General features: G+C 37.3%; 1 protein-coding gene across 4 annotated transcripts in view; it reads right to left on the bottom strand.

The window, feature by feature from the left end:
• Positions 1-15,821, bottom strand: part of Esr1 (estrogen receptor 1) — a 379,003-nt gene that overhangs the window by 133,115 nt on the left and 230,067 nt on the right. For all 4 annotated transcript variants that reach the window (XM_076858124.2, XM_076858121.2, XM_076858123.2 and 1 more), the window contains one exon: positions 7,557-7,892. In XM_076858124.2, coding sequence (XP_076714239.2) covers positions 7,557-7,892 — 336 coding nt within the window. The remainder of the gene's footprint in view (positions 1-7,556; positions 7,893-15,821) is intronic.

The raw sequence follows: 15,821 nt of genomic DNA on the forward strand, positions 1-15,821 counted from the left end.
CTCTGTTAGCAAAAACGGCATGGTACTGGAATAAAAAAAGACATGAGGACCAAGGGAGAGCAGAAGACACAGACAGATCCACGTAGATACAGTCATCTGATCCTTGATAAAGACTCCAAAAACCCATGTTGGAGAGCAGATAGAGCTTTTGATAAATGATGCTGGGAAAACTAGTTATCCATTAAACAGAAGAATGAAACTAGATACTTATATCTCACCCTGCACACACACACACACACACACACACACACACACACACAAATCACCTTGAAGTAGATCAAAGACCAAGGAATTAGACCAGAAACTCTGAAACTACTAGAAGAATACATAGAATCAAAACTCCAACATGTCAGCGCAGGCACTGACTTCCTTACTAAGATCCCTAAAGGTCAAGAAATAAAAAAAAAAAAGAACCAATAAGTGGAATAGCATAAAATTAAAAAGCTTCTGAGGAATCTCCAGACTGCTGTCCATAGTGGTTGCACTCATTTGCAGTCCCAGCAGCGATATGTGAGTGTACCTTTCTCCCCACATCCTCGCCAAGATTTATCGTTGCCTGTATTCTTGATGACTGCCACTCTGACAGGAGTGAGGTAAAATCTTAGAGTAGTTTTGATTTGTATTTCTCTAATTGCCATAGATGTTGAACAATTTTTCATTTATTTGTTGATCAATTCTATTTCTTCTTCTGGGAAGTGTCTGTTCAGTTCCTTATCCCATTTATTGACTGGGTTATTTGATTTTTTGGTGTTAAGTTTTTTGAGTTCTTTATATATCCTAGAGATTAATGCTTTATTGGAAGTGCACTTGGTAAAGATATTCTCCCAATCTGTAGGCTCTCTCCTCACTTTATTAAGATTCTTCAGAAAATTGGGAATGAAACCACCATTTGATCCAGCTATCCCACTTGTTGATCTATACCCAAAGGACTTAAAATCAGCATAGTATAATGATGCAGCCACATAAATGCTTATAGCAGCTCAATTCACAATAGCTAGACTATGGAACCAACCTAGGTGTCCCTCAATAGATGAATGCGTAAAGAACATGTGGTATATATACTCAATGGATTATTACTCAGCTTTAAAGAAGAGTAAAATTATGGAATTTGCCAGAAAATGGTTGGAGTTGGAGAATATCATGCTAAGTGAAATATCATGCTAAGTGGGGAGCATATGGGAAGAACAGCGTTACCTTAGATTAGGTAGAAGGAAGTGATGGGAGGGGAGAGAAGGGGATGTCGGGATAGGAAAGATAGTCAAATGAAACAGACATTATTACTGTATGTATATATGTGACTGCATGACCAACATGACTCTACAACATGTACACTCAGAAAAATGAGAAATTATATCCCATCTATGTATGATATATCAAAGTGCATAAATTCATTCTACTGTCATGTACAACTAATTAAAACAAATTTTAAAAATTTAAAAAACTTCTGCACAGTAAAAGAAACAAGAAAGAAAGATACAGCCTACAGAATAAGAGAAAATCTTATTAAAAAAAACTCTTTCAGACAAGGATTAATATCCAGAATATATTAATCCTCCCCCAAAAAACACTCCAAAAAATCTAATACCAATCAATAAATGTATAAAAGTCCTTAATAAACATTTCTCAAAAGAATAAACACAAATGACCAACAAATGCATGAAAAAAATGTTCAACATTCTTAGCAATCAGGAAAATGCAAATCAAGAAAAACTACACTGAGATTTCATCTCATCCTGGTTAGAATGGCAATCATCAAGAACACAAAGAATGATAATTGCTGGCAAGGATGCGGGGAAAAGGTACACTTATACGTGGTTGGTGGGAATTCAAATTAGTATAACCACTTTGGAAAGAAACATGGAGATTCCTCAAAAGACTTGGATTGGAAACACCAATTACTTAGCTATCCCACTCATTGGTATTTATCCAAAAGAACTAAAATCAGCATAGTATAGTAATACAGGCACCTCAGTGTTTATAACAGTGCAATTCACAATAGCCAAGTTATGTAACCAGCCCAGGTGCCCATCAACAGACGAATGAATGAACAAAATGTGAAGTTTTACTCAGCCATAAACAAGAATGAAATCATGTCATTTGTGGGTAAATGGATGGAACTACAAACATCATGCTAAATGAAATAAGACAGACTCAGAAAGTCAAGAGTTAAATGTTTTCTTTCATATGTGGAAGCTAGAGAGGGAGAGAGAGAGGAAAAGGGAATAATAAAAAACAAAAAAGAAGGAGGTCTCACAAAAATAGAAGACCAAAAGAACAGAGGAAGGGGATTGAAAGGGAGGGGAGGACATGAGGAAGTACTGAGGAATGAAATCTAGCAAATTATGGTAGGTCTATGTATGCATATACCACAGTGAATCCCACATATTACATATGTGTGTGTATAAAACTATAATTCACTAATTAAAACAATAATGACTATAATTAAAGGGAGATCAATAGAGTAAAGTGGATCAGGGGAAGTAGAAGGGCAGGGAAAGAGAACATATTGGGAAATGAGATTAAACAAGTATTGTTATGGGCATGTATGAATATAGCATAACAAATCTCATTTTATGTATAATTACAATGCATCAGAAAAAGTTAAAATAAAATAAAGGTTTTGTCCCGAGTGAGGCAATGTTCAGAGGTGGGGCTTATGGATGAGACGGTGAGGAATCTGACCTCATCAATGGATTAATCCATTGATAACTGAATGGACCATTGGAAGGTGGTAGAAACTGTAAGAGGTGGGACCTAGTTGAAGAGAGTAGGTCCTTAAAGGAATGCCCTTAGGGATGTCGTATCTTGTCTCCCCTCACTCCTGTCCCACCAGCAGCCACGAGGCGAGCAGCTTTCTTACACCATGCCCTTCTGCCATGATGTTCTGCCTCATCTCAGGCCTAGAGCAACGGAGCCAGCCAACCATGGACTGAATCCTCTGAAATTGTGAGTCAAAGTAAATCTTTCCTCTTTTAAGTTAGTTTTCTCTGATAATTTGGTCACAGAGATGAAAAACGAATACACTCTTATTGTAGCAAAGTGATATGGCTGCAAAACAGCAAATCTTGCCCTTAAGCATATGCATCTGTCACAGTATGTCATCCATATTCCCATGTCAAGTTCCCTCATTGCTGTGCCATGTTGAAGCAGTTGAACCACAGCCGCCCAAGAGTAGGGTCTACTGGTCTAGTTGTAGTTGGGAAGAAGAGTACTGGGTAGCTTTGCCTCCTCCCTGGAATCCACAGGAACCATCCAGAATAGAATATGTTCCTACTAGATGCTTCCAATTCCTAGATGGAGGAACTGTGCCCTCCCCCTGCCCTCTTGTCCCTACCCATTTAAGTTTTCAGTTACACTCACTAAGTGAACTCACCTGCTGGCAGACACCTGAAGCCTGTTAAAGTCCTCCTGTTAAAGAGCTCCTGTCTGCACCTTTCTCTGGACATCTCTCTGCCCTTTAACAAAAGAAAGCATGGAAATTTGGAGTCTCACCAAGGCAGCTGCCAGAGAGATGTCAGCACATCCCGTAGATTCAGAAGAGAGGCGAAGGAACGCCACAGCCTTACAGAATGGGTTGAAGGGGTATTGACCTCTAACAGGGCTCAGATGTCTCAAAATCAGGCATCGCAAAAGCTACTTTTCACTTGTGTACTTGCTCCTTCAAGCCTTTCCTGAGCACTGTTCATTACTGGTTTGAGTGAGGAGGCTGAGCTTAGAGCCAGGGAAGCTAATTGCTGAATTCCTGGGGAATTCAGGAGAAGCAGCAGCCTCAATCCCTGGGGTGGCTGAGACAATCATGCCGTCAGAGATGACACAGAAACTGCTGAAACACTGAGCTTGGAGCAGGTGGGGGGCACATCCCCACAAAGTGGATTCTCTACCCCAGGGGCCAAAAGTGAGCAAGGAGAGAATGTGAAGTAAGATGAAGTAAGAGAATGTAAGTAAGGAGTCAGAGTCCAGAAGGAAGCAGAGACTCTAGCATTGTGTGAGAGGGATGGGCAAGAAAGGAGAAAAGTAATACTTTGCCACTAAAAGAATGAGGAAGTGGTTAAGGTTGAATGAGTCCCATGGAATCCGGCTCCAGAGCCACTTCTCCTTTACTTCCTCCCTTGGCCAGGCCTCTAGCCTACTCCCTGGAAACCTCACACCTGTGCCCAGCAGGGCTATCCGGTTTCTGGGTATCAGTTTTTAAAAGGTAATCTGCCTTGGGGTATCCATCCCAAATCGATATTCCCAATTCAATAGGTAGAAACTAGAGTACAAATTGTAAGAATGAAATTGCTTTGGAGGTACACAAAATTATGGTGCATTTTGGAAAAGACCTAATTTTTCATAAATCAAAGTGAATTTTGCTGCTGCCTTTCAAGCTTCTAGCAAAAAACAAAAAATCAAATGTATTTCATTAACACTTAAACTAAGAGTCAACCATTCATCCATGTCCCTGAAAGTGATGCAGATATCAGAAGTATAACAACTTTGTAGTAATATTTCCCCCTTTGTGATGAGGCTGAATGATGTTTCATTTATTGACTAGTTTCACTATGCACAGGATAACAGTAATAAGATTTAAAAATATATTTTTTAAAGTTAATCTCCATTATGGTTGACTATAAAATGCATATTGAAGAATAATAGATCAAATAATAAAGAGAAAAACCTCTAGAGCTAGATAATAAAACGCAGACATATAGCATATATTATAGAAAAGCATCACTTCTCAGAGCTGGGTAGGCAGGTTTTCACATTCTTGTTGTGGCTTTGTTTGTAAATTGTGAAGGGAAAATTAAATCCTTGAAGTCATGTTTAATCTGGCCTGATATAAGTATTTTATAGGTTGGAACTTGACTATCAAAATTGTGTGATGTATTTTATCTTAAAACTCTTCTCATCTTAATTCTTAATAAAGATATGTAGTCAAAATATGCCAAGATATTAAGACAAAGGGAATTTCAACTTACAATGACCAGTACTTGAAAATTCTGACAATTTGCTATTAGTAAAAAAAAAAAAAAAAAAAAAAATACATCTAGAACTACTAAAGTAGCCCAAAGTTTGATTATCTTTATTGAAATTCATCACTCAAAATGAGGTCTGTTCATAATTTCTTTTATTAATAGCCATTCTGAGGATGTATTTCTAGAAATGGCTTCCCCACTATTCTGGGTATTTCTAGAAATGGCTTCCCCACTATTCTGCTTGCTGGTGATGTTTCCTATCCTGTCTTTAAAAAGTTACCATTATTATGACTCTCAAATTACTACCATATAAATGTAACATTGTCTGAATTTGATTCTTAGTGTAAACTATTTTTTTAAATGACTGACAATATTTGATATAAAGTCATTTTAAAATGTGGCTTTCTCAAATTTTAATGAAAATCTTGACAATTGCCTTCAGAATTCTTCCAGGACAACTTTTTCTTCTCTTACTCTTCATTCTTTTAAAATCAATGACTATTTTTATTCTGCTTGGTCAGACAATAGGCTTTTGACTTATAAAAGCTCTATTCCAATGGCGCACACACGCGTGCGCACAACCCCCCACAGTCACGTGTCACTTAGTGGCAGGGATACATTCTGAGAAATGCATCATTAGGTGATCTTATAATGTGTGAACATCATAAAATGTACTTCCACAAACAGCTACACCATCACTAGCTGATAAAATCACATGGGAAAAAATCCATCATACATGTGGTTCTTTGCTAAACAAAACACCATTATGTAGCACATGACTGTATATAATTTCATTTTTGCCTGTGTAGTTCTTTTTAAAAATAAATAACCAAATAATAGAGTTTGATTCAAGGATTTTTGGAGTCATCTAGATCTTTTAAATTAACATAAGGGAGTTACAGTGTGTTTTTTTAACATACCTCATTATTATAAATTTGCCTAGTACTGAGTTCATGATGAAATAGCTAAACATGGACAAAGTATTTTCTTTTCCTTGACAGAGTCCCTATTTTATTCCTAAATTCAGAATATTATTACCGTGAATTCTTCATCCACTAGTACTGTGTTTGAACTTACAGTTGTTTCAAATGATTTTAAATTTTTATAATTATAATAAATGCCACAATGGTAATCTACAGATAAATATCAAAAGTACATACTTGAGTTGAGAAGTACTCAGATAGTAATATTGCCAAAATTTCATAAGGGAAAATATATCTTTACAGAACAATAAACAGCAACCAAGAGTTAGCTCTTAGAGGTATGACCACTGGTATTTTATTCTTTTGTTTGTTTTTCTCTTCTTCCAAAGTATTTTTAAAGGTACTAACAGATATAAAGATAAAGCAAAACCTATAGCCCCATAACATCCAGATTCCAATTTATGAATGATGTGTCTACTTCACATAAGAATGCTAATATATATATATATATTTTTTTCAATAAAACTCTTAATTCCAAAAATGGTTAGGAGTTTTTGTCTACCAGGTTGACTTACCCTGAAAACCTAAATTTGCCCATTAATCCCCAGACTTCCCTGTAAGCCAATCTTCACTACCCTAACCATTACCTAAGTGTATTGGATGTGCTCTAAGGAATATGAATCACAATACAGATGGCTTCTTATTCAAAGGACCACATGCTTATATATTAATTTGATATATGCAGTACCTCTAAGGTTCTTTAAGGCCAGACATAGGTCTACTCAACCTATAACATATCAGTGACCTTAGAAATGTGTGCACAAAACTTCACATTATTTTAGTTTCATAAAAAGTTCCACACCTCATAGGTAGGAGAAACCATATGAGAAAATCTCTATCTAAATCCACTACTCATTTGACCAATAAGCCCACAAAAGAGATTTAACTTCCTCTTGCCTTAGTACGAACTTCCGGATATGCATAATGAATGTGTTGGGACATGGAGGAATCTAGTTTCCCTACTAATTAGAGCTCTTCTCTAAACAGCAGGAGCAACAGTCAAGTTTTATGGAAATACCATTTCTGAGAGAATCAGTAGAAATGTCACTTCCACCATTGGGTCTTTCCACAAGCTCTTCTCAGAGACAATGCCCTAATTTATTTTTCAATTACATTTCTACTATGCATATGTCAGTTGGATAAATAATAGGCATTCAGTGAATAAATCTATTAGGATTATGTCTCTAGTTCAGACAAATCTTTAAAGAAAATATTTTTCAGGAAAATAATTTATTAGTAATTGAGGTATTTTGAGTCATAGTGCTCAATATTAAAAACTTGTATAGATTGTGTAGCATTAAGCACTTCTGACAGCATGCACATATGATATGTAATACATTCATCATGTGGTGTCTACTCAAAATCTTTTTGACAAATAAGATGGCTTAAAAATAAGTTATGTCAGATCAAGCATTTTAGTCTTCTAGATTTTGATATTAAAATGCTACTTCCTAAATTCTAGGAGAATTGTAGTGTATTGATATGAAAATTTCTGATGTAGCTTTGAAACTAATGAGATAACAAGTATTGTTTCTTTTCCTCCCACTATCTCTCCCATGAATTTGCAATCAGTTCTTAAAAAGACTCTTAAAATAAAAGCTGAGCTTAGCATTCTTACCTGGCACCCTCTTGGCCCAGTTGATCATGTGAACCAGCTCCCTGTCTGCCAGGTTGGTCAGCAAGCCCATCATGGAGGCCTCGCTGAAGGGTCTGGTAGGATCGTACTCAGAGTAGATTATGGGGGGCTCAGCGTCCAGCAAGGCACTGACCATCTGATCAGCTGTCAAGGACAAGGCAGGGCTGTTCTTCTTAGTGTGTTTAATAATGAGGGGGCTCGGCCAAAGGTTGGCAGCTCTCATTTCTCCAGAGGGTCCTATTTCGTTCCTGCCTTCCCCATCATCTCTCTGACGCTTGTGTTTCAACATTCTTCCTCCTCTTCGGTCTTTCCGTATCCCTGAAAATGCAGGGGGAAAAAAAATTAACTAATTTGTTCCCAAGTACATTTTCATATAAACACCATTTTCAAAGCAAACAGCACTTTATTTTATTTCAATAAATACATGGGGGACAAACAAACTAGTAAGCATTTAGCAATCAACTCTCCATAAGGGGGAAGAAAAAGGAATTGATTTGTAGCATTTGCCAATTTTCATGATATAAATACTGCCACTGAAACTAATTTCAAGTCACTTGTCTAACATCAATATTCTTATAAAACACTTGTAAATAACAGTAGGCTTTTCTGAGCCAGTACAAGCTGGCTGTGACACACCAGATCTGTGTGTGTGTGTGTGTGTGTGTGTGTGTGTGTATAAAGCAGATGCTGTAAAACAAAAGAATTATAATAAAAAAACTATTCTTGAAATATAGTTTAACTTCAAACATTTCTTCTGCATGAATATTCTTTTAAATAGTAAATTAAAAGAATATTTTAATAATGAAGGGGCAGGGTAAGATAGTGAGATAAGAGCCTCCAAAGATTGAATCTCAACAGAAACATCAATTCAAGAACTATTCTCGCATGAAAGTACCTTCCCAAGAGCTATGGGAGATCACAGTACCTGCTTTTAGCATACAAGTAAGAAAGATTCTTTAAAGGCAACAAGGAAAGAATTGCTCACATTACCCTTCTTTCAACTCTGAGCAGCACAATGTAGAGAAGGACACCTCCCACTTGAGAGAGGAATATAGACCTTAGACACGAAACCAAGTACCAGGTGTACCACAGTGACATTCAGTACTGGGAATAATGCCATAGCCCCTACCCCCAGTCTTTGACTCAGACAAAGCCTGTGTATGTGCCCTTCACCAGGCAGAGACTTGTGGGCCCAGTAGGACAGCCTTGCTAAATTTTAGCCCACTTCACATCCAATCAGCTGCAGGGGTCTTGGGCCACAAAGAAAACACATCAATAGGCAGGTCGTGCCAGGAAGGGCCTCGGTCCTGCCTCATGATGCACTGGTATCAGTGGACTATTGGCTTCTGATACGAACTGGCACTGAAGCAGCCATGGTGTCCGTGGGACTGCCCATCCTTTCTACAATCCCAGGCAGCACAACATGGAGAGAGTTACTGTCCATTGCAGAATGAAGATGGAGATAGGCACTAGTTGTTTCTGGACCCTCCACTGTGAGGGCTGTGCCAGGCAAAATTCTATGATGCCTGACTACAGATCCCTGACCATGGACAAGGCATCTGGATAGTTGACAAGGAGGCTTATAGAGAAGGACTACCCTTTCAGATATATCCCTCGGCCATCTTCAACAACACAATGGCAGATTTATGACAAACTAGAGTTTGGGGGCACCCTCTAGTGCTGAAACAGTGACTACACACCACTGTACACTGATGGCACCTCAGGACTTAGGGTACCATCTACTGCTGAAATAGTGACGGTGACCGCAGGCTTAGAGAAAATAAGTTACAATTTCTGGAAAGAAGGGCACAAAGACAAATTATAAAAACTGGAATAATACCTAATCCTTTAATATGCATATGACATCACACATACTAATAAGCATTAACAAATTGCAGAAAATCAAAACATCACCTAATAGACAAAATAAGACACCAGAAGGGCTGGGGCATGATTCAGTGAAAGACTGCTTGCCTGGCATGTGTGGAGCCTCAGGTACTATCCTCAGCACTTAAAAAAAAAAAAAAAAAGGAAGAAGAAGAAAAGAAAATGGATGCCAGAAACTGATCATAAAGCAACCAACATGTAAGAACACTCAGAGATTCAAAGTAGCTATTTAAGAAAAACACAATGAACTGCAAAAAAATACAGAGAAACAATTCAGTAATTCATCAGAAAAACAAATTTCACTGAGAAAGATTCATTTATAAAAATCAAACAGAAAGGAAGGAAGGAAGGTCATAAAGGAAACAAAGAGCCAGGAGTGGTAGTGCACACCTGTAATCCCAGCAGCTCAGGAGGCAGAGACAGAAGGATCACAAGTTCAAAGCCAGCCTCAGCAATGGTGAGGCACTAAGCAACTCAGTGAGAACCTGCCTCTAACTAAGATACAAAACAGGGCTGGGGATGTGGCGCAGTGATTAAGCGCCCTGAGTTCAATCAAAAGGAAGGAAGGAAGGAAGGAAGGAAGGAAGGAAGGAAGGAAGGAAGGAAGGAAGGAAGGCAGTAGTAATAAGACCTAACCTATCAATAATTACCTTAAATGCAAGTGGATTAAATTCTCTAATTAAAAGACACAGAATAACTTAATGGATTTAAAAACAAGGCCAAACTAGTCACTATTTGCAAGAAATACTTCATTCTAAGGACATGTATAGACTGAAAGTGAAGGGACAGGGAAATAAATTCTGTGCAACTAGAATCCAAAAGAAAGCAGAATTAGTTATACTTATTTTGAGTACGATAGATAGTTTAGATATTTAGATACAGATTTTAAATCAAAAGTATTAAAGCGCAACAAGGAAAGTCATTGTAGAATGATGAAGGGATCAATTCAGCAAGATTGTAAATGACAATTCTAAATACATATGCACCCAATATCAGAGCACCCAAATATATAAAGCAAATATTAATAGACCTAAAGGGAGAGATATACTCCAGCACAATAATAGCAGGGAACTTTAATATCTCATTTTCAGCAGTGGACATATCATCTAGACAGAAAATCAACAAAGAAACAGCAGAGTTAAACTGCACCAGAAATCAAATGGACCAGTAATTACAGAATATTCTATCCAACAGCTGAAGGATATGCATTCTTCTCAGCAGCACAAAAACATTCTCCAGCAGAGATTATACGGTAGGCCATATCAAGTATCTTATCTAATCACGATGCAATAAAGCTAGAAATCAGTAACAAGAAAAACTTAGAAATACATGGAACTTAAACTGACCCAAATTACCAATGGGTCAGTGAAAGAATTAAGAAGAAAATATACAATTTTCTTGAAATAGATGATAATGGAAATACAACATACCAAAACCTAGGAGGTATAGGAAACTTAGAGGAAAACTGATGGACTTGTATATATTGAGCCCTTCTTGCATCCCTAAGACGAATCCCACTTGATGATGGTGAATAACATTTTTATGTGTTGTTGAGTTTGGTTAGCTACTATTTTGTTGAGAATTTTTGCACATAGGCTCATGGGAATGTTGACTTTCTTTTACATCAAAAAAGCAGAAAGTTCTCAAATAAATAGCCTGTTGCATCTCAAGGAACTAAAAAGAAAATACAAACAAACCAAACCCAAAGTTGGCAGAAGAAAAAACTAATAAAAGTCAGACCAAATAAATGAAAGAGAAATGAAAACAACAATATGAAAAAATTAACAAAATTAAGGGTTGATTTTTGCAAGCATAAACAAAAATGACACTTTTAGACTAAAAAAATGACTCAAAATCAGAGATGAAAAATCTCTGATATCACAATTTATACCACAGAATTGAAAAGGATCATTGAAGACTATCATGAACAACCAAAAGCCAACAAATTTGATAACCTAGAGAAAAATGGAAAAATTCCTGACACATATACCTTACCAAGGCTGAATCATGAAGAAATAGAAAATGTGTACAGACCAACCACAGCAAGACTGGATTAGTCTCCCATCAAAAAAAAAAAAAAACCTAGAATCAAACAGCTTCACTGATGCAGTACATCCAAACCTTTAAGGAAGAACCAATTCTTTTTCAGTTATTCCAAAAAAAAAAAAAAATAAGTGGTGGAAGGAACTCTTACAAACTCTTTTTTTTAATTTTTAAAAATATTTTTCAATAGTTGATATTTGTTTATTTACTTATGTACATGTGGTGCTGAGAATCGAACCCAGTGCCTCATACATACCAGGTAAGTGTGCTACCACTGAGCTACAGCCCCAGCCCCTCTTCCAAACTCTTTTTACAAGGTCAGAATTATCCTGAGACCAAAACTAGACAAGAACATGAATAAAGAAAACTACATACATTTCCTTGAATAACATTCATGAAAAAATTCTCAACAAAATACTAGTAAACCAAATCTAACAACATATCAAAAGAATTATTCACCATGATCAAGTGGGATTCATCCCAGGGATGCAAGAATGGTTCAACATATGCAAATCAATAAATGTGAGACATCATATCAACAGAATAAAGGACAAAAGTCCATATGATCAGCTCAGTAGAGGCAAAGCATTGAATAAAATTCAATATCCGTACATGATAAAAACTGAACAAATTAGGTTCAGAAGGTATGCATACCTCAGTATAGTAAAGATCAAATACAATAACCCCACAACTCACATAATAGTGAAGAGGAGAAAGCTGAAATTTTCTAAGAGGAACAAGAAAAGGATGGCCACTTTCACCCCTTTTATTCAACCTAGTACTGGAAATTCTAGCCAGAGCATTCAAGAAAAAGAAATAAATAAATGGCATCCAAATTGGAAAAATGGAAGTCAAATTGTCCCTTTACAGTTATAATCTTATACACTGAAAATCAGAAAGACTTCACCAAAAAAACTATTAGAACTATTAAGTGAATTCAACAAAGTTTCAGGATACACAGTCAACATACAAAAATCAGTTGCATTCCTCTAAGTTGATAATGAATCATCTAAAAAAGAATTTTAAAAAGCAATCTCATTTACAATAGCTATAAAAAATAAAGTACCTAGGAATTAAAAGTTCTAAGTAATTCAAAGTAGTTTTTTCTCCCCCAAAGGTTTACCCAGCTGGGTTCTTACTAACTACATCATGGAAGAGGGGAGAAAGGGAGAATTCAATTTTCTGCTGTGATTCTTTAAGGGTTTGGCTCAGTATCTTGCCTGAAAAAGGCCAGGCTGTGCTGCTAACAATGTTATCAGCAAAAACAAATATTTTTAAAAGAAAAAATTTCACACAAGCTTCTGTATTTTCAAAGAAAGTTAATCTCTCCAAAATTTGTCAGATAGCAGCAGTTTTCGATTTATATGTAGAAAATTATCATTTGATAAAAAGTTAATACAACTATTTTTACTATTAAAGACATGAGAAATAGGGCTGGGGATGTGGCTCAAGCGGTAGCACGCTCGCCTGGCATGCGTGCGGCCCGGGTTCGATCCTCAGCACCATATACAAACAGAGATGTTGTATCCGCCAATAACTAAAAAATAAATATTAAAATTCTCTCTCTCTCCTCTCTCACTCTCTCTTTAAAAAAAAAGACATGAGAAATAAATGCTATAATATATCATCTTTCTCTATCACTCCACAACAAATGAGTGACTATGAGAGCTTTGTTTTTTTTAATTTAGTTTTTCAAGGGATTTTGACAAATATGTGGTTGTAAAGTGTTTAATATATAACTTTTATTCTTGTAGGTCTAAAGGTATATTAGATGTCATTTTTAAAACTAAGAGAAGCCACCCACCTTTTCTATTGCTCAGTATTAAAATGAGCATTTATCAGAGCTCTTAGAATAAGTTATCATAACCATAAATTTTATTATTATTGCAAATACACATTGGGCACTATTTGTTTTAAGTGTTTTACATACATTATGCTGTAACACATTGTAACTAATTAGTCCTCACAATAATCTTGTAAATGTTAGAAAACTGCACTTAGGTTCATGGCTCATCCATGATCATTTCTCTTTGATTCCAGGTCATGGCTCTTTAAAGAGGTGGTTTTGTTTTGCTTTTCAGTTAAACAGAGATTTTGAATTTTAGCTATTATCATAGGTACAAAGTTGATAAGTGTAAGAACACCAAGAAGTAAACCAAGTCAGACAAGAACAACAGCATACGACCAGTCATTGTGCAGAATCGGGCCCTTCTGCCGCCTCACTGCCAGATGCGCCCACATCTGGATGAAGGGTGATGGTGCTCCCCCTCTGCTCCCAGCTCATTAGAGCACCCCAGAAGCATGCTCAGTGCCAGATGCCACATAGTAAAGAAAGATCTATTCAGATTAGAGTTAATTAGAATGTCAAGGAGACCTGAACTGAGGTCACATGGAGAACCAGGAAGGAACAAGGAGGAGTGAGCCTGGAGAAAAGGCTTAGAGGAAGTTCAAGCACCACCCTCAGAGGGGCAATCTTGCGTGGCATGATTCAACTAACTACCTGCTTACCAGCCCAATGGCTGAAACAGAAGCAGTGTGGAGCAACCCCGGAGAGTTGGCTGCAGGGGAGGACCAGGAGCATGAGCAACAGTCAGAGGGACAACCGAGTCAGAAACTGCCACCATAAGAAGAAATGAGGTGGGCCACTGGCATTTTCCAAGAATAGGCTAAATGAAAACCTTACAGGAATGTCTGTGTCAAATCATGAAATTTCTCATCTTAGAGGAATTTGGAAGTAGACTGTTCTGATGGTTTAGTCATAGCGCTATTTAAAGCAATGACTTGAGCCAGCACACCCACTTGAGTTTCACACACAATTCAGGTTATTGAACATACGACAAAAATGGCCACAGGTTGGAGAGGTGGAAGAGGGAAACACAACTGGAGAGATGAAGAGAGGCTGATTATTTGGAAAACCATCAAAGAGTCAAAGAGGGAAAGGTAAATTCAATGAGCATTAATGAATATTTTTTCTAATTTACCCCAAATGTACTATACTTTTCAAATATCAAAGTTCCCACAATTATACAAAGAAAATAAAAAGAGACGCTTCTACATATTATGCGGCCAACTGTCTGTGAGAGGATCCCAGGGTATTGTTCAATGAGAAAGGAAACCTGTTCTACTTGCAAGTCATAATGTGTACATTGCTGGTGATAACACTGCACAACTATTTTGCAGCAGTTAAAACAAGTACAACTAGAATTAAATGAAAGAAGGTGAAAAATAATGCAACTTCTATTCCTATTTTACCCTATGTGTCGTGAGAACTGAAGATCAGAACCATGACTGTGGGCTGTTATGTCTCTGAGGAGTGTAAGGTCAGTTCTTAGTTATAAAGAGGGGTGGAGCACAGGAAAGGCATGGATACTTAAAAGCCAAAGACAAAACTAAAAAACTCATTCTCTGCTCTCTCCCAATTCCTCCAGAATTATCTGTAGAGAGACAACATAAGCTCATCCTCTTGGCCTACCTTTTTTTCACTATCAGGAAAAAGCTAAAAGACTAAACAATGAGCATGAAGCAGAGGCAAGGGGGAAAAAATGTAGATTATGCAAATAATAAACAGACAGCTTCTTGAGAGTCAGAAACTTTATTGGTAGCCAATAGCACTGTGGCTCATAAGATTGTACATACGAGATGCACTACACTTCCATCCAGTACATTAAAATATTTTCAGAATGATTGAGCAATATATTTATCAGCACAAGATGTGAGGCACTGGAGAGGCTAAGGTACATGTTATTAGCTCTCAAGTTGTGCCGCTGATTAGATAACACTTGCACCTAAGCAGATTTCTTTATCTTTCTCTTATTCGATGACTTTCCTAACCAGGTCCATGGATTTTACATAAGTGACTGAGAAATGAAAGCCTCTTTCATCTGTCAAACCCATCATGAGTGTGAAACGCCAACCAGATTAATTTTTGTCTCCTTGGGGTTAGGCATCTCTGATATCCTCATCAACTATTGTCAGGACTTAGGCCAAGGAAAGTGTCTCTACTTAGTAGCACTCACTGTGGACCCCAGTAATTCTAATCCACCATAGGAAGCATGAATTTGAGAGAATTTACTAACATAGGCAATCAGGGTGAGCATGAAAGGGAGAGGAAGGTGGCTGGGGTACTCTGGAGGGGAGGCAGGCCCCAAGGATCTCTGCAAGCCTGCCTGGGATTCAAACATCAGTCATCAGCTGAAGGCACTCTGGGCATGATCCCCAGGGAAAGGGGATCAAGATATCTCTCTTGCTTAAAAGTCCGTCCTAACCCTAAAAGGAAAAAGATCTGTCCTAATGAGCAAATTGCCTGAGGCATTTTTA

The sequence above is a fragment of the Callospermophilus lateralis genome, chromosome 6, assembly GCF_048772815.1.
Source record: "Callospermophilus lateralis isolate mCalLat2 chromosome 6, mCalLat2.hap1, whole genome shotgun sequence".
Classification (NCBI taxonomy): domain Eukaryota; kingdom Metazoa; phylum Chordata; class Mammalia; order Rodentia; family Sciuridae; genus Callospermophilus; species Callospermophilus lateralis.